We start from the raw sequence: 18,107 nt of genomic DNA on the forward strand, positions 1-18,107 counted from the left end.
CCGCGAGTGGCTGCGGGCGCGGGCGGGGCGGGGCAGCGCCGGCCGCGCACCTGGGGCGGGGGGCGGGAGAGAGCGAGGGCAGCGCGTCCCTGCGCCCGCAACTCGGGGCAAAGTTTCGGGGGGGACCCTCGGGCCGCGAGGGGCTCCTGCTCTACGGGCTGGGAGAAGGTCCCGTTCCCCGAGCTGTGACGGGATCCCGCGGGGCTCCCCGGGCTGCGATGGGGTCCTGCTCCCCAGGCTGTGATGGGGTCTCGGTCCCCGGACCGGGAGGGGGTCCCCCGGGCGCTCCCCCGCGCTCTGAGGCAAGGGAGCGGAGGGGAGGCGGCGCTGGGACCGTCCCCATCCCTTCCCCGGGGGGTTGGAGCGGTCGCTGCGCCCTGGCACGTTTGTAAGTGCTAAAACACCTGTGCCCCGCCACAGCTGAAGGGAATGGGGAGAGGGGGTGGCGGTGCGAGGTTCCGTTTGGTACATGAGACAAACGCGGACCGGGAACGCACCAAGCGCCGTGGCACCGGCACAGCACAGGAGTGCGGGTCCGCGGCCTCTGAGTCAGGCCTAAAGCAAGCCGAGCCCCTCCAGAGACGGGCACAAGCAGGACGGAGGGAGGTGTGAGAGATGTGGAAGTTTGTGGTCACTCGCACCAGGCAAAGGCCGTTTTCGGGAGGTCTGGCACGCAGTTCTCTGAAAAGCCCAGCCTCGGTGCGGCATCGGTTGTGTTTTAGCTTCAACGGGCTCGGCCCTCTCCTCCCGCAGCCTCCAGAACACCGTGTGGTACCTCGGTGTACGAACATCCTGGGAGCCGGGCACATCCTGTGCCTCCTCCACCTGATCCAGGGCAGGTGACACAAGAACTCCCAAGGCTTGTGCGTCCCTTGTCCCTGAACAAGTGGAACCGAAGGATGATCAGACACCCAGCAGACCCAGGGCACGCTGGCTACATTGGTTATTTGCTTCTCACCCTCTCCCAGTGTTATATCACACCTCTTTTCCCACCCTCTTCCCGTTTTTCCTGTGTTTCAACATCCCTCTTGCCTGCTTGTTCCCACTGGTTTTTATTCTTTATCTTTCCTTCTTTCCTGGTCCTTTAACTTTTTCACTCCCCTCCTTTTCTGTTGTTGTTTTTAGCTTTCTCCTAAGGCATTCAACAAAGCAAGCAGAAGAGAATAAACAAAACTTTTTCAAGTGGATACCAAGCAAGCAATACCAACAGAGCATTTCAGCTATTTCCATGATTCCAGTGCCTGTGTATGCCATCTTCTCTTTCCTTTTGTTAGGCTTGCTTCTTTAGGCACCTTCTCTGCGAAGTTTAATGTTTTTGCATTATGAGTAATCCCATTTTAGATGAAAGAAGATGACTGTGTGCTAACTAAATTGCTATATTTGTGAACATAAATGATCTTAAATTACACTCTAGAGGAACCTCCCCTTCTCCCCATTGATTTTATGTGTTCTGAGAAGCCTGGCCACTGGTTTTAGGTCTCACTGCCTGAAACCAAGGCAGAATTTTCACATAACTTAGTTTAAATTAATACTTTCAATAAGAATTCTCATATTTTCTGAACTAGTTTCTACACCTTTTTAGGCTCAAATCTTAGACCGGAAGCTCTGAGGGGCAGGAGCTACTTACTTTGGCAAAATATTCAGTACAATCAAGCTCTGAACTCATCTGAGATATTTATACACTGGAAATTATAGAAATAACAAATAAATGACTTAGATAGAAACTTTGGTGCATTAATTTTCTGAACATAATTGCTATTAAGAGATTTAATAAATCAGATTCAAACACTGCCCTTTTAAAGACTTTTTTTTTCCCCTTTGAGATTAATGCGACAATCAAAATCCACCATGAGAATTCCTTTCCCTTTTTGACTTTAATGTCTTCCATAAGCTAAACATATTTCTAAATAAGACCGAATTTTCGCAAGGCCAGAGGAAGCCTTGCGCATCAACACCCAGCGAGTTGGAGTGGCATGAAGCAATATAAAATCATAAAGGCTGTAGTAAAAGCAGTATCCTTGAGAGGTGACTGTCCATGGAGAGAAGAACTGCTCTGAAACTTAGAAAATGCTCAAGGTTTGAGAATTAATGCCAGGCAGCTGTCCAGTTCAACTAAGCATATACAAATCAACTATAGCTATGAATATTATTATTTCTCTGTAATTTTGTTAAAGACAAGGCAGAGTTACTAAAGCCTAACAATCATACAGTAATATCTTGTCAGTTATAAAGTATCCAGATGGTTTATTTGAATGGAGTCCAGCAGTACGTAATCTGAATGTGTACAAACTACTAAGCCTCCCTATAGCTGAAATAAGTATTTCAGAATATTATTTTAAAAGTAAGGTTTCATTATTTTTCTTCCTTTTTGACTGGTGCGCAGAACACTCTGTTTTCTTACACTGGCAACTACAGAAATATTGGTGTATCGTGTATTGATCCTATACGAAAATTGGCTGAGTTTGTATGGCAAGATGTCAAGCAAAGGTTCCGTTTGTTTGTTTTTGTTTTTATCATCCTTGCATATGCCCCATTGGAGTGAAATGGGAAAAAGCTCTTCCCTGACGCAGGAGGAGAGAGGAAAGCCCCAGTCAACAGCATTCTGGAAATTACTTATTGCCAGCTGGCATGAACATGGCTCCTGCTCTCCATGGGATCCAGGGAGAAAATGGTGGGTGACACACCTGACGAGGGGGAGATACTGAGAAAATCTAATGACAGCTTTCTAAGTGAAGCAGTAGGGTATTAACTAAAAATAGTAATTTTGTTTAGAGAAGACTGGAGAGCTCAATAGTGATACTTGTGCTTCATCTCAGTTTCCTGTAGCCGAACACGAGGGAGGACAATAAAAATAGAAATTCCATAGATATCACAATGTGATTTTTTTTAATATATATATATATTTTTTACGGACTTCATAGAGGTATGTCCAATGTGGGTAGATTATAGGAAAAAAAATACTACTTTTTAGTAAAGAACTTGGATTGCCCCTAAAATAAGTGGGAGGGAATAAATGTGAACATAGATTTACAAAGGTCAGAGGTAACTTCGGGTCCAAAATAAAGGATAAAAAATAACTGGAAGATGCATTTGCAATGCACCCTAATTGTAACGAAATGAAACACCTTTTTTTTCTGAATTCCAACACAACTGGAGTCTGAGTCACAACAATCTTCTCATCCTTAACAATGAAATTTCGCAGGGCCCAGTCGAAGGCTGGTAACCTGCCCTAGTGAGCTCTGAGCTTACGTCCTGAGCATGCAAAGCCCTGATGGTGCTAATTCTGAGTAACGGCTTGAAAAGGAAGAAAAAACAGTATTAGCTTTTTGCTGGGTTAATGTTTAATGCCTTGGATTCCTTGAGAAAGAGTACCCACAATTACATTAACAAATGTAGGCCACTGACGTGAGAAAGAGACTGAAATTAGTGTGTCATTCTTTGTGCCCACATTTTTCTAGACGCACTCGTACTTGACACTTGTATTCAATTTAGTTCTGACATTTCAGCTGAGTTTTTTTTGGAATTGTGGATTAAAACTTCCCACCTAAACATCAAGGATTTTACATAAAACTGATGAATCTAAATGTCTAAGTATCAATAGAAAAATGATCCCTTCTCTTAGGTGATTAAATGTATTGTATTAATGTGTGCATAACGCAGAATCAATAAATAATGAATTACCACTGATTGTAATTGAATGTTTTCATAATTTTATTGTCAGCCATGATAAATAATCAGTACATTTATACTGCATTAAATTAATTAGTGTGTCATTTCTATTACATACATCAGCAGTGAAGTAATGCAGTGACATCTGTTTCTAATGTTTTAAAGATGTGGTATTCCTTATTAAGTAAAAGGAAGAGTTATTAGAGGTATTTCCTGTGATTGGCAGTTATACTGGTACAGTCAAAGGGATCAAATAAAGGAACTTGCACTCTTGGCAAATGCTGCATTTCAACCCTTAATGGCAGCATGTAACAATGATTGGAGTGAATTTTGCTTCTTTAGGATTTCAGAAAATCCTGCCCACCTTTCTAGAGAAAGTAAGAGCTGATCCTTTCTCCCTAATACAGTTGGGAAGATTTCATTGTTTTGCATGTGAGAAATGCAACATGCAAAACAAGGAAAGCTCTGCAGAAGAACGAGGTATTCACATCCATTTCTGTATCCATTTTTCTGCCTCAGTCCTCTAAGATACAGAAAGGAATTCCCTGCTAAGTGCTCATTAAAAAGTCTCAGATTATGCCTTTTTTGGCTGTGACGTTCTTATGTGGAAGTCTCTGGACTATGGGGTCTGTAATCTTTCTTGGAGGTCACACTAATGTGACATATTGTGCTGCTGGTGATTGTTACCTGCAACAGAAATGGCAAATTGAGGAGATGTTGCAAACATGGGAATCAAAAAGTGAAAGAGTAGACTGGGAGGAACAGAATAAATGGAATGGAACATACAGCAAATAAGCACAGATCAAACTGTGCCAGAAGGAGGGCTGGTTTCTAGATGACTTCAGGTATTATAAATGGGATGACCACTTGGGTGATGTGAGTAAAACCCCCTGAGCAACAACACTTATGGACAACAAAAGAAGTCTGGGGTTCTTGATTAATGCTGTCTTTTCCAAGACACACACGGTCATCCTTAACTTTTCTGTACCATCACACTATCTGTAAAAAGAAAATTGGAAAGCTTAATGTTAGAGCTTACCTGACTAGAACTAGAATTTTGTGTTCTTCATCCACAAAACAGTTTTTAATATTAATCTTAAATTTTTCATACTAACAATGGGCATCATGATATTTAAGCAAAATGAAAACAGTCCAGACTTATTTTTTCCAGTGCAAGTCTCACACATTGCTTCTGACTGATCACTGGCTACTTTGCACATATTTGGGAGGGTGGTCTCGGGAACAACCGTGTGCACCTAGCAGTTTGTCCCCATGGCTTGCTCTGGACACAGGGAACTGTGGCTGGTTTGGGAGAGCCTGTGTGGGCAGGACTGCTGGCTGCTCACTGGCAGAGTTGCACATTTAATACTCTGTGTGCTCTAACCTCGCTCCAGCCTGGCGTGAGCCAGCGCCTCCAGGCTCCCTCCATGCACTGAGCGCGACTTGGGGCCTCCTCTTGGACAGCCCTCGACAAATGCAGCCCTTGAGATAATTTCTGCAGTTCACAGAACCTGCCCTGAGCTCGCAGCTCAAGCTTTATGTGAGACATGAAGGATGTGACCATTTACTACAGAGCCTGAGATAACTAAAGCACAAACATACTCTCTCAAACAAGGTCCCATCTACTTTTCCTATTCATCAAAATGTCACTTGTGTTATCACTGCAGAGATGTGACCTGCCATGTTTGGCACTATCACTTTCTGTCTAACGGATGTGTAAATACCTTTTCTGAAAGCTAGCCGTACATTTGTCATACAAAAATGTGAGTGCTACTTTTAAACTTATTCCCATGAAATCCATGAATACAAGATGCAGTCATTGCTAATGATCCCCCACTTTAATCTGGATTTCGATTGAGGAGAGAGGGCAGCAAAAGGACCAGGTCCTTGGTGGAACAAAGCTGTTTTACACAAGATACAATCATCATTAAGGTTCAATATTGTTTGCACCTTTTCTTCTTCAGGAAGAAAAGTTAATACTATTAGATGTGTATTGAAGTTAAAACACACTTCATAGCAAAGCACTGTGGACACAAATCCATGTACTCCAATATATTCAGTAAGTCATTATACCCAAATGCTTGTTACTATTCCCAGAGGAACATGATTAACCTCATCTCTCACTCTCCACATTTACAGGTCAGTTAAAGAAAGCAAAAGTTTTCCGGCTCTGTCTGTCTGAGCATCTGAGCCCTAATCTGAAGGCACCACCATCTAGTGGGATAAGAAGGTATTTAATTTTCTTTACATTTTTTTGGTATTTTTAAACATGGACATCACATTCTACTTCAAGTAACAAAAAAACAGTTTGTGGGATTTTTTTTTTAAATACATGTAAGGCTCATGTGGCCCTTCCATTAATTCTCATTTCTGTTTTAACTGCAAAGCATTTTCCAATAAAAATCTTAGGAGTCGTTTCCTTGAAAATAGGTTTTCATAAACATAATTTTATCAATGAGAAAAAAATTTATAGATATCCAGACTCAGTGGAAGTGAAATTGATTTATTGACTAAATATTTTCAGTATTTTATTGAATCTACTTTGTGGAAATCCAATTAGGGGAATTATTAATATTGTGAAAGTAATCATCTTGAGCTCATCTTTAAAACCAATATGTATTTTAGGCAGTAAAGATCCATCCTTGCAGTTTTCCATAGAGCCATTAACTGTACAGCTTTTGGTTGTAAGCAGAGTCTGACCATTAAGTCCCATCTAAAGTGAATTCCCAACCTGAATGCAAAGCATTTCTTTTACCTCGGCTCTAGGAGTGACCATTTACTGCACTTTGCCTGTGCTGATATCCTGACTGCTACCTGCTCTTACTTGGTTTTCCTTTTATGCATTTACAGTTGGGCAGGGTAATGGCAGGGATTTTCTGTGGGGGAGGGAGAACCATCAGGGTGAGCAGTGTGTGTTCATTTGTTTGGTTTCTACCACAGAATGTGTGCATCTGCAGCTGTTATCCTAAGATGCCTCCTTGTGTTCAGGTCTCATTGATCTTGTTACAGCATTTCACACACACAGGGATAATTGATTTACATCATTCAGGAGTCCAGATCTTTTATAAGCATGAGCGTAAATATTAAGAAATTACCATATATTAAAATTCTATAGATACTTTGACTTTTTAATATCCAAACCAGTAATGAAATAATAGAGATTTAAATACTTCATTACTCAGATAATATTTTAGTATTCATAATTTGGGCCTGCTTCTGTTTCCATGGAAGTGAGTGGTATTTTTACCTTGGATACGACCAGACACTTCAGTGTTTTACCATCTTCAAGTTATAGAAATCTTATTGACACAAATGGGGATCAATGGGTATTTTGCATTGTACATCAATTTTATGATACTGTCTTTTCAAACACTACAATTTCTTCTGAAATCCATAAGGTAATATCAATATGTGCTGCCAGTTCTTACTGAAATCAGTCTGGAGTTCAGAGTAAAAATCAATGGAACTGGTCCAAACTGGTTGAGGCAGTACATGCCTTTTTGACCCTTTGATCCCTGGACCAGGTGCCTGGGCAGGTGTGAAGCATTTCACTTAGAATGCAAATTTAAAAATAGATAAATACTTTCATTTGGGATACTGTTTGAAGTTGATGAAGTCCAGGATGTTCTACCTCACACTCCCTTAGGGGAATAAAAATCCTACCTAATACGAGGTCTGGGATGTATAGGGAAATAGGAAGACAGTCTAGAGAGAATAGAAGACAGGTATAGGGAAGTTCAGGCCAGTGATCTACACAACTGCTGGCTCCTGATTTCACACAAACCTTGCAAAAGCCTCTCCTTCAGAATTCTCATCTATTTTTTAACTCCATGAGGAGTGAGCCTGGTCCTGAGGCCTTCCTGCCACTCTGCCAGCTCTTGGGTCATCCTTTTCACAGCTCTGAAAGAGGTTGAAAAAAATATAATGAACCTTCTTTTTTAATTTTTTTTAATAGAAGTAACTATTTAATGAAATTAGCTACAGGACACTCCACAGTTCTTTACAGGAAGTGGAGGGAAAGGCCTCCTTGGGGACTCATTCTGCTGTTTTACCCATCACAAAGCCCGACCTGGTGAGGCTGAATCCACAGTAGAATTGAGTCTCTCTGAATCTCAGTTAAAGGAGATGAGAGTGAGATGAGAATCAAATGTTTAAGAGCAGGTTTTGTTTTTAACTTGACCAATCTCTGTGTCTCAGTATGTTCTGTGAGTTTCGGATAAAGTGATAAAATCACATGAAAAAAGAAATGTCTTTCTTCATCTTCAGGAGACATTATTGACTTTATCTTCCTTTTTTCCTCCATTTTTACTTTCACATCAAAGTTGATGTGACAAACACTGATAACCCACAAAAAATATGTAATCTTACATAAACCTGGCTTTATATGCTTTAACTTCATTGACTTTCTGATGGAATTACCAGTGACCTGTGGAGGCATAAAGATGATCAGGCCATGAATTAAAAGTACAGGTTGGAACACCTGTGATCATAATTATTTAATGCACAACCATCCTGTAGTTTGAGTTTTTGAAAATTCTCCTTACCCATATCTATAATGTTAAAACTTATTAGTATCCTGGGAGACCATGGCTGGTATCTTTCATTACTATTATGAATTTTAGAGTATTTTGCATTGAGGAGCATTGTCAACCAAAAGTATTTCTTCGGAATTTTTTTCTGAAGGGATGTCTTACAATTTAATTCCATGATGATTTTAAATATGACAAGATCTTCCCCTTTTTTTTTCTCACAAGGTCAACAAATATAGAATAAAGCAAGGTTTAATAGAGACTTTGCAATGTAAGTATTTTTTCCCTAAAATGTAAATGTACAGTGTAGTTTAAATTTTAAAAATTGAACTGGGAGTTCTATTTGAGATAGTGCTTAATTTTATATAATCAATAGAATTTAAGAAAACTGTTGAAAATAAAAAAATGGTTTTGCTTAGAGTGATAGAACTTCAGACACCAATTTTCTTTGCTGTTATAGTAATGAATGTTGATTGAACACACTGTGGTCACTTCAGTGCATGAAATTAGCCAGGAATCCTGGGTTTGCTGGTATTCTCTATTAAGTGAAACTTACTTGAATCCAGCATCTTTCAGTGCAATCCTTTTCAATACAAAATTTATGTTAAAAATTCAAATTCCTGGACAAAAGTGAGGAAACTTCAAGTCTGTCTTTTGGCCAGAAGTTTTCCACAGCTGTGCTGCAGCTCATCAATTGTCAGTCCTTCTGACCATTTCTCTGCCTAACAGCAGCCACTCAGGAAAATCTTTCCAATAGGCTCTCTCTCACTCCTTCTCTTGGGCAGAGGCATCTCATCTGTGAGTATTTACAGCTCCAAGCATGTTTTTTAAGGTATCTTTTTGTGTAGTGTCATGAACATGCTTCTATTCATCCCAAGAAAATAGGAAAAAAGACACCATAACTTAATTGAACAAAGACAAGTAAGGCTTCCCATAGAATCCATCTTACCAATTCCTATTTAGGGAATTCCTTGTCATGCAGGAAGCCATCTGAAAAGAGGCTATCAGGAAACTGCCATCTGCAAGACTGCAGGGAGCAGCTGTTTCCACAAGTCACAGTAACCCTGGTCAGAAACAGGATTTTAGCACTTGGCTCACTGATCCTCATGGAAGAGTAAAGGGACAAAATAAAATGAAGTAACACGAAAGGTTAAGTTCTGGAAGATCAAGCCCTGTTTTTCACAGATGCCAGGTATCAGGAATTGCAGCTATCACACCAGCTATGATGATCCCTCTGCGGCAAAATGCTTTTCATAGTCATTTCAAAGTCATCAGGGAAATGGAAATTATGAAACTTTTATTTTGCTATGCACAATATACGGCCTTTGTAGTCTTGATTGCTCATCTCTGTTTTGATGTGATATAAACTCAGTAAAAAGGAAACTGCTTTCACCAACAAATATTGTGGATCTGAACTGTTCATAACTGCCAATACTGATAAACTCACACAATATAGATTTACTAGTTGAATACACACAGTTTACTGTAGCAACATTACCAGGGAATACAGAATTAAATCCCAGCTGCATCAGTATCCATAGTATTGAGATATAAACAATTATTAGTAACGTTGAAAATCTTTAGGAGCTCAGTGTCTACATACAGTTCCAGTTCATTAATGGACTTTTGGAATGCTACCCTCATCTGGATGCACTACCACTTCGATTAGGTCACCTACTAATTTGTGTGCAACTATCCCTGTTTAACATCCCTTGTCTGGCTCAAAAGGCCAGATTTAGGTAGCACCTCACTATTTACAATCTCTTTCTTAAGAGCATTTCAAAGTGCCATCCCACAGTATTTATGGACCTGTTTTTCTGTACAATTTGATTACATTTTATTGGGAAAAAAAAGGATGTATGTAGTACTTATTGATTTGACTTCTTTTGAAACATTTTTCCACCTTTTAAGAAGATTACAATAGCTTCCATGAAAAGTTCAGACTGAAAAAAGCAAATTAAAAACCCCAAACACTAAAGCACAAAACAGAAAAGAATTGCACTGACATGTGAAATGTGTTAAAAATTCTTCTTTGAATCAGTCATTTAGACATACAAAGATAATGATGATGATTATGATGACAATAATTATAATCAACTAAAATTTAAATTCATCCATTTTCTTCTATGCAAATACCAATTATATTTCTTTTCTTTAAAATGAATGTGGCCATTTAAAGTAGTTACTCTTGCAAATCTTCCTAATAATCTGCCTCAACATTGACAACAGCACAGCATTCTTCTGAAGGGGGGGGGGGGAATTCTGTCTCTTCTGGCTTAATGGAAGGGCCAAAATAAGGGTCTTTATATAGAATTAATATTCCCAGTGTGAGGAGCCACAGCCTATTCCTTTATTTACTCCATCAAACAGAGGAGGAAGTGCTGCTCCTTAGGTGCTAAGGAGGTACAAAAAGGGGGAGGGAATGTTGTGCTTCCATTAGTTCTGCTTTCTGGGTTCTGAATCATTTCAGGCACAGAGCTGAAGTGAAGTATAATGGCTCAAAGTCTCCTTGCTGCCCTTAGAGAGTCTGCAGTGCAGAATGCCTGAGAGAGGTGGTTGTAGTTCTAGGAATAACTACTCTGCTCCTGGAGAAGTAACCTTATCAAAGAACTGGGAGTACTGCATGGATCTGGGATCTGCTCAGTCAACATCTTACCCTGAAAAACATGATGCTAAGACTAAACAAACAAACAAACAACTTTCTAATGAGAACTGTACATTATGATTTGTTACATTTCTCATTCAGACGACAAGATTTGACCTTTTATTGTTTTCATTTTGCACGTTATCACTCTGGGGACACACACCCTGGAGAACACCCTGTTATCAAGGCAATGGGGTTGAATTTCAGGTTGCAGATATGCTACAATGCTCAGGTGCATTGCCCCCTGAAAACAGATTAAACTGCAACCATCTTATAAAAACATTAAATAGTTCAATGTAGCTGGTCCACATAGTGTTTAGAGTAGGAGCATTCTTTTCCTAGACATATAGTTTAATTAAAGTTTAATAAGTGCAACGTGGATGTCTTCTCTTCTGCGGAAGAAAAGGCGGCATTTAAATGGAGTGTACTATGTTTGGATTAATGAAAAATGGATGTTAAATCCTAAGTGTCCATCCTGAATTCTCAAAAGCATCACACATACATACAGTCTGGCACCAGTTTACAACTTTTGAAAGAAAAACAAGAGTTATTCTCATTTCTGTAAGCAAGCTGAGTATAATCTCATTTCAAATGCCTTAAAAATTTCAGTGCACCACTATTGCTACTCTCTGGTTTTCGAATCCTAAACAGAGTATTTTAAACACCAAACTTGCTTGAACTGTAATGTTGGGAGGGAAATGCTCAATAAGGAGCCCTTTGCTGTATATGGGTTTTGTAAATTCACTTATTAAAGAGGTGATTACACATACTCCTGGTTTATAAGCTGATAGCTTTCGTTTTAGCCACAGCCCTTTCACAACTTAAATTTGTCCCCAAGTCACCCTCCTGCAGCTGACAGATATTTCCATATATGCCCTTTCAGAGGAAACAGATGAAGAGGGTCTGGCAGCCCCTCCCTGGCTGTGTGTACCCTCAGATAATGTTAAATTTCCACCACTGCAACAGCAAAGCCCAAACTAAATCTCTGCTCTTACACAGAGCTCCAAGTGGAGCCCTGATAGAGCCAGCATCGGAACTGAGGCAAATCGGCCTCCAACAGAGACTTTCTCAAAGTAAGAATAGTGTTTGTGTTACCATTTTTATTCACCTGCTTCCGTAATTTCCAACGTAGTTGTTCTATTAATTTGATTTTTACCAGTGCTATCACCAATAGCCTGCTCTACCTGAAAGTTGGTCCCTGGCTGTTACTCATTCCTAACTTTCAGATGTCTCTTGGCTACAGTTTGGTGTTGGAGTCCTTGGTGACACGTATGTCTTCACAAGAATCCCAGCTGGCATGAACTCATTTCAGCTGAGGCCTTTATAGTCTTTTGTTTATGGTTTCTCTGGTGAAGTCTAGGCAAAAATACTGCATATGAGACACATCAATTCCTTTACTTTATGGACTACTTTAAACCCTTTTAATTATATCATAATATTTATGGGGAGTTTCCTAAGGGACCTTTATCAGTTTCAGAACTTAAAGTCTTGGTTTATCCTCTTTTTTCATTTCAGCCAGATGCCATTTATGATTTTCAAGACTGGAGAATGCTGCTGTTTAAAAAATACTCAATAATCTTGCACGTCATTCTCTTCAAATTGGGAAATGCAAGATTTCCAATCTGTGGCTGCTTTATTTTGTTTCATATTCTGTATCCTCCATCTCCCAGACTAATTCCTGGGGTTTTTTCAGTATTTGTATGGGCACATTTTTAAATACATATATACAAATTAGGTGAAATGAAATAACTGCTCCTATCTCCTGGTTAAGGCAATATACATTTCACCTTCAGCTGTAATTGTGGTTTGTTAATCAAACAGAAAAGACCAGGATGTAGAGGCTGAACTTTGCATGGTAGAACTTGTGCTGATTGTAATGAAGTAGGAATATGCACTAATGGCTGAAGGACCTGTATTCATAAACTGGCAACAAGTCAAAAGAGATTAATAAAAGAAATGCAATATATAAAAGAATGGGAATATTTCCAGAGAAAAGAGATTAATTTCTTACATAAGCTACAGTCTCCAGATGTGCTGGAAAAGGTACAATTTTCCTAAACTCAGAGAACACAAGACTGAAAACCTTACTATGCAATAAAACTGCTTCAAGTAATATTGCAAATGAAGTAAGGCAGTAACTGAATGTCATTAGACACACTTGTCCATCTTTACTTCATCCTCCTTAAATCTCAATAAATCGTAATCTTAATGAATCTTGATTTATTACACAACTTCGTACAGCAGTCTTATATGTCCAGTCCATGTCTTTTTTCTGGTGCTTACTGACACTTTCTGAAGTATCATAATTGACCAAGACTTTTAGATGCTGGAATATACAAATAGTGGCACCACCAGGACAGAAAGCATTAAACTCTGCTTTGTAGCATCCTGGATTTTGAACCAACCTCAATTTTGGGGCTGCAAGGACTCTCTCCTTCTTCCTGGACACCTGTAGTTTTAGGAAACCCATAAAACTTACAGGTAATTCTTAATGTAGCTGTAGTGGAACTTTCTTTCCATACTCTGCCAGTTACTCTGGGCAGAGCAGCCTGATCAGAGCTATGATCCTGGGTTTTCTCCTCTGTGCTCATTTTGTACAAGATAATTTTGATTGCCATGAGAAATCTACAGAATTTTTGCAGAATGTTATTAAATAAAGATTGAAAAAATAGATTCTTTGCCTTGCATGGTTACAGAAGTCAAGTGACATGTAATTCTCTTTCCAGTCTCTCTAAGCAATCCTATAATTTACACACATCATAGTAATCAAAAGGGCAACTTCAAAATGAGTTTCAGTGCTCTTCAGGTAGAGAATGTGGGTTTAATTATTCAGAGTTTTTAAAATATATTCAGGTCACTGATCTACCAAGGCCTGTATCACAGGAGTATTCATCCATCCATGGGAACTGAGTGTCCGCATCTGACTGAGAATTTGCAGTTTAGGGTCTAATGCCACTAATATCACACAAGTTATATGGGCACAATTGGGACTGACCACTGCAAGCTGTGAGAGGAAGAACAACTCAGCCAGTGGTAAAAAAGAGGAAGTTGGAATAAAGGTTGTCTGAGAGTTTAGAATAAATTTGGAAACAAATAATTTTTTCCCAAACATGCCTGAGTGTGGCGAGGCTGTTCCTGTGGTTAATCAACAATCAGGGTGGTGCATGCGTGAGTGAGTGCCAGTTGTGGAACTGCAAACTCCAGAGGAAAACCACGCACAACTGCAGCAACACACAAACACTGCCTTGCTGCCTGAACTAATGAGCCATTTAGTTGGGATAAATCAGGTTATTCACTAGATGTTTAAAGCAGCTAATAGGCCCGATCCTGCTGCTGATCCTTATTCAAACTGGTACTCAAGGAGAATTAAATTCTGTATCCACTGAGGGAATAATAGAATGAATAATGAGATGTCACACATGAGATCACTGCAGGATAAAGAGACTACATAACTCAAAAAAAAATTAAAATTCATCATAGTGAATATGAAGCATTTGCTGTTTGTTTTAGGAGGAAGAAACATTTGATCAAATGGTGGGAGACAGATTTTGAGATAACTAGAAACCCCATAATTCTAATGCTGATTCTTCCTGATTTTCTTTTGGGCTTCAGTGTTCCTACCTGGGAAAATAAAAACGCTTCCAGAGCTTATGAGATTTTGCTCAGATTACTGTACTTTGAAAAGCGTTTTGATAGATATTAACAACACAGACTTTAAAGTAACAACGGTAGTTCTATGAACATGTGAAAATCCCAAATAAAAGTTATGAAGTAAAACACCATGTTTTTATGAGAGATGTTTTGGTTGAAATCAAAGGTGGAAAAGTTGTCAGAAAAAGTATTTAAAACTGCTAAAAGTGAGATCTTAAAACGGATCTTTGTATGCCTTTCTGAATTGGTATTGCTAAACGTTCTGTATAAATCCTCTGCAATATGTAGGATTACATACGGAAGAATTACTTCATAAAACAGAGAAAAATTTATTGAATCCAAATGTTTAAAAAAATTACGCTCAGTTTTTCAGCATGCATTTTGGAATGCATTTTGGCAATTCTAATTGATGAGACCTAGTTTAACAAAATATTGGGGTAATTCAGTAATCAGGACACAGGATGTGCAGTTTAATTACGTTGGTGTGCATTTCTATTTGTTTCTAATGTAGAGGATCTATTGGTAAAATGAATGCCCATTTTGTGGTCTGTTATGCAGAAAATGTTTAATCCAGTGTTTGATTTACTCTGTTAAATCTTCTTTATTGAATGTGCTTATTCATCCATGCAGAATTGGGTATGCTGCTTTCTGTTAATATGACATTGCAATTAAATAGCTAAAGAGAAAAACATGGCAAGACATTTTCTCAAGGTCCATGAAATTTTCATAAAAATTATTCATACTTACATATTTCACTTCTACATTTGCTGATAGAGCTACAGAGAAATATTTTGGTGTTGTGTGGGACTGACAAACCTTGCAGTTAAAGATCCTGAATAATCATTTTTGTCAAATAAATAGTACTAAGGAGGACTTCTGGTCCAGTGGATAATGACTGTCATCACGAAATAGGATTGCACTGATTGCATCTTATGAATGAAGCTAACAGGAACTCACAACACCAAACAACAGCATTTTGTGGTGGGATAAATACTTAAGCACTTGAGAAACAGTAAGACATTGACAGTGAAATAGCTCTGCTCCAGTGCAGTCCTAGAATTATATTCAACAGTAACAAAAGGGTTTCATGATGATGTTATACTTCCCTGAGTGTGCCTTCCCTCAGTAGGAAAAGGATGTGCAAGGGGAGTTTGTCTTATCTAACCAATATAGTGATGCTTTGTTCCTCAGCACAAGACATTTAGGTCAGGGATGATCCAGCATTGTGAGAATTCTGGAGCTATATTTCTTTTACACGTTAAAAAGCAGAAATGACAGCTCCGTTTGCAGAATTGCACGGGAGCTGCAGAATGGAAGTTTTAATCAAAATCTCTATGGGACACTTGGAAACATAAATATAAGGAACGTAAGATTTGATCTTACCCCTTTTCTATCTGAATTCATAACTCGTCATTTTCTCTGCTACATATTTGTCAGCACAGTAATCAAGTGCTGATGTTTAAATCTCTATTTTTGTTCTGGCATTGTCGGATGTTTCCTGCTAGACTGTTTTCTGTGCTGCACTCTGCTCTAGCACGTCTGGCAGTACCACAGGGGCAACGTGGCCTCTGGTTTCCATTAGTCACTTTTTACTATTTTCACTATTCTTTTGCTATGTGAATAAGGAGCTTGTAATAAGGTGTTAACAGGCTGCTAGCTGGTTTATTGTTATTATTGATTTAAGGTGCTAAGACTTTAATATAATCATACACCATGAATAATATTAAGAGATTAGTTTAAAGCCATATAAGCCATTAAATGCAAAATAAAAACTTTCCAGAAATTTCTAGCATATTCTGGCACAGGTGTTCTGTGCTGGGTTATTTTGCCTACATTGCTGTATCTGGCTCTTCCAAATCTGTGGTTTTAGTCCTGCTGTTCTTAGACTGGTGTTACGGGAGGCGCTACACTGAACCAGGAGATTCTGGGTTTTATCCCTGTTTTCACCTTCTTTTCTCTGTAAGGTGAAGGAAGAGGGGCTTCAGAGGGAAAGAAAGAGTTCATTAATGAGCTGAGAAAAATAGGGTTTTGCATGCAGAGAACATAGTAGAGTCTAATGTATCTGTTAATTAACAAGAAAGGACATAAGATTAATGACTGATACACTTTCTAACTAACACTAACACTCTAAGAACTTTCTTTTTAAATCTGTGTTCAACGTGGGGGCTAAACGAAATATATTGCAATTGGAGGGAAGGAAACTTTTTGAAATAATGATGGAAATATTTTCTTGGCTATATTAACAAGGAATAGTGAGCAACAAGACTAAAGAAAAAATAGAAATTGTTTTGGAAACAGTGAATATGCAGGGAAAATAACAAAAGTGAAATTTGTTGTTTCTGGGGAAACGGTCATCCAAGGAACTTCAGTGGAGTTCAGAGAACCACAGGATGGGCTGTGTTGGAAGGGACCTTAAAGCCCATCCAGTTCCACTCCTGCCATGGGCAGGGACACCTTCCAGTGTCCAGGTTGCTCCAAGCCCCGTTCAACCCGGCCTTGGACACTTCCAGGGATCCAGGGGCAGCCACAGCTTCTCTGGGCACCCTGTGCCAGGGCCTCACCACCCTCACAGGGAAGAATTTAAGAATTTCTTCCTCAAATAGACCCGTAAGTCATACAAAAATACGCGTGCTTGCATTGAAGCGATTTACGTTTCGCTCAGTAGGTGGAATGCCGCCATGTAACTGTATTTAAGAAGCTTACTGATGGATGTAGGTGCTTGTATATTTATGTATCCCGCAGCATTCCTGCACAGCAGGTAAGGACTCGTTCTGTGGCTGGGCAGGACGGCAGAGCGGTGAGGGATGCTGAAGCCGAGGAGCTGGCGGGTTCCAAGCGGACGGAGCAGGAGCAGCCCCGGCTCCCCGCGGGCCCCTCAGAGCTCCGCTCCCGCCGCCGGGGCCGCCCCTCGCGCGCCGCCGGAACCTCGGCAGCCGCTCCCGCCCTTTCCGCCGGCGGCGCGCGCGTGACGGCGCCTCCCAAGATGGCGGACAACCTCCCCACAGAGTTCGATGTGGTGGTGGTGGGCACCGGTACGGGGCGGGCTGGGCGCGGGGGGCAGCGCCGGGCCCTGGCAGGGGCCGAAGCTCGAAGGGGCGGCGGGGGGCCGCCCGGCTGAGGGGCGTCAGCGGTGTCTGGGGAGGGTGGGCAGGGTGTGCGAGTGGCTGCTGAGGTATCTGCGGGGACATTTGCGGGGACGTCTCCGTGACACCGGCGGGGACATCCCGTCCCGGCCACTCGCAGCCCGCTGTAGGGCTGCTGCTCACATTTAAATAGCCAGATTTGCTTAGAAATGGAGTTGTCGGGGAGGGCCGTGTGGAGCTAGCCCTGGGAGGGTTTTGCCAGGATCCCCGGCCCTGTGACTGCCTCCACACCTGAGATCCGGGGCTCCTTTGGTGCCTCAGAACGCCTTGCCTGACTACTCCCTTGCCAGTTCTTATTCCCGAAATACCATCCTGCTGGTGAGGTTTATTTTTGTGCACGTAAAATAGCTCTGAAGAGCTGAACTTCTGTCCCGTTGCAGTATATGTGCTATAGGCTGATAAATACATTTTCTATCATATCCTGTAATGCAACTGGTTTTAAATCTTCAAGGTCGTTTTTCTAATCTTTAT

General features: G+C 40.4%; 1 protein-coding gene and 1 long non-coding RNA gene across 3 annotated transcripts in view; one reads left to right on the forward strand and one right to left on the reverse strand.

The window, feature by feature from the left end:
* Window positions 1-3,687: 3,687 nt before the first annotated feature.
* Window positions 3,688-17,405, reverse strand: LOC116450858. Its single transcript, XR_004242989.1, has 3 exons — window positions 17,197-17,405; window positions 7,454-7,569; window positions 3,688-4,668 (listed from the first exon to the last, which is right to left on the reverse strand). It is a non-coding gene; the product is annotated as an uncharacterized LOC116450858 (long non-coding RNA).
* A 22-nt stretch (window positions 17,406-17,427) lies between these two features.
* Window positions 17,428-18,107, forward strand: part of CHM (CHM Rab escort protein) — a 60,733-nt gene continuing 60,053 nt past the window's right edge. For both annotated transcript variants that reach the window (XM_032123740.1, XM_032123739.1), the window contains exon 1: window positions 17,428-17,525. In XM_032123740.1, the coding sequence (XP_031979631.1) occupies window positions 17,477-17,525 (49 nt within the window). In that variant the 5' untranslated portion in view covers window positions 17,428-17,476. The remainder of the gene's footprint in view (window positions 17,526-18,107) is intronic.

Source organism: Corvus moneduloides, chromosome 14, assembly GCF_009650955.1.
Source record: "Corvus moneduloides isolate bCorMon1 chromosome 14, bCorMon1.pri, whole genome shotgun sequence".
Taxonomy (NCBI): domain Eukaryota; kingdom Metazoa; phylum Chordata; class Aves; order Passeriformes; family Corvidae; genus Corvus; species Corvus moneduloides.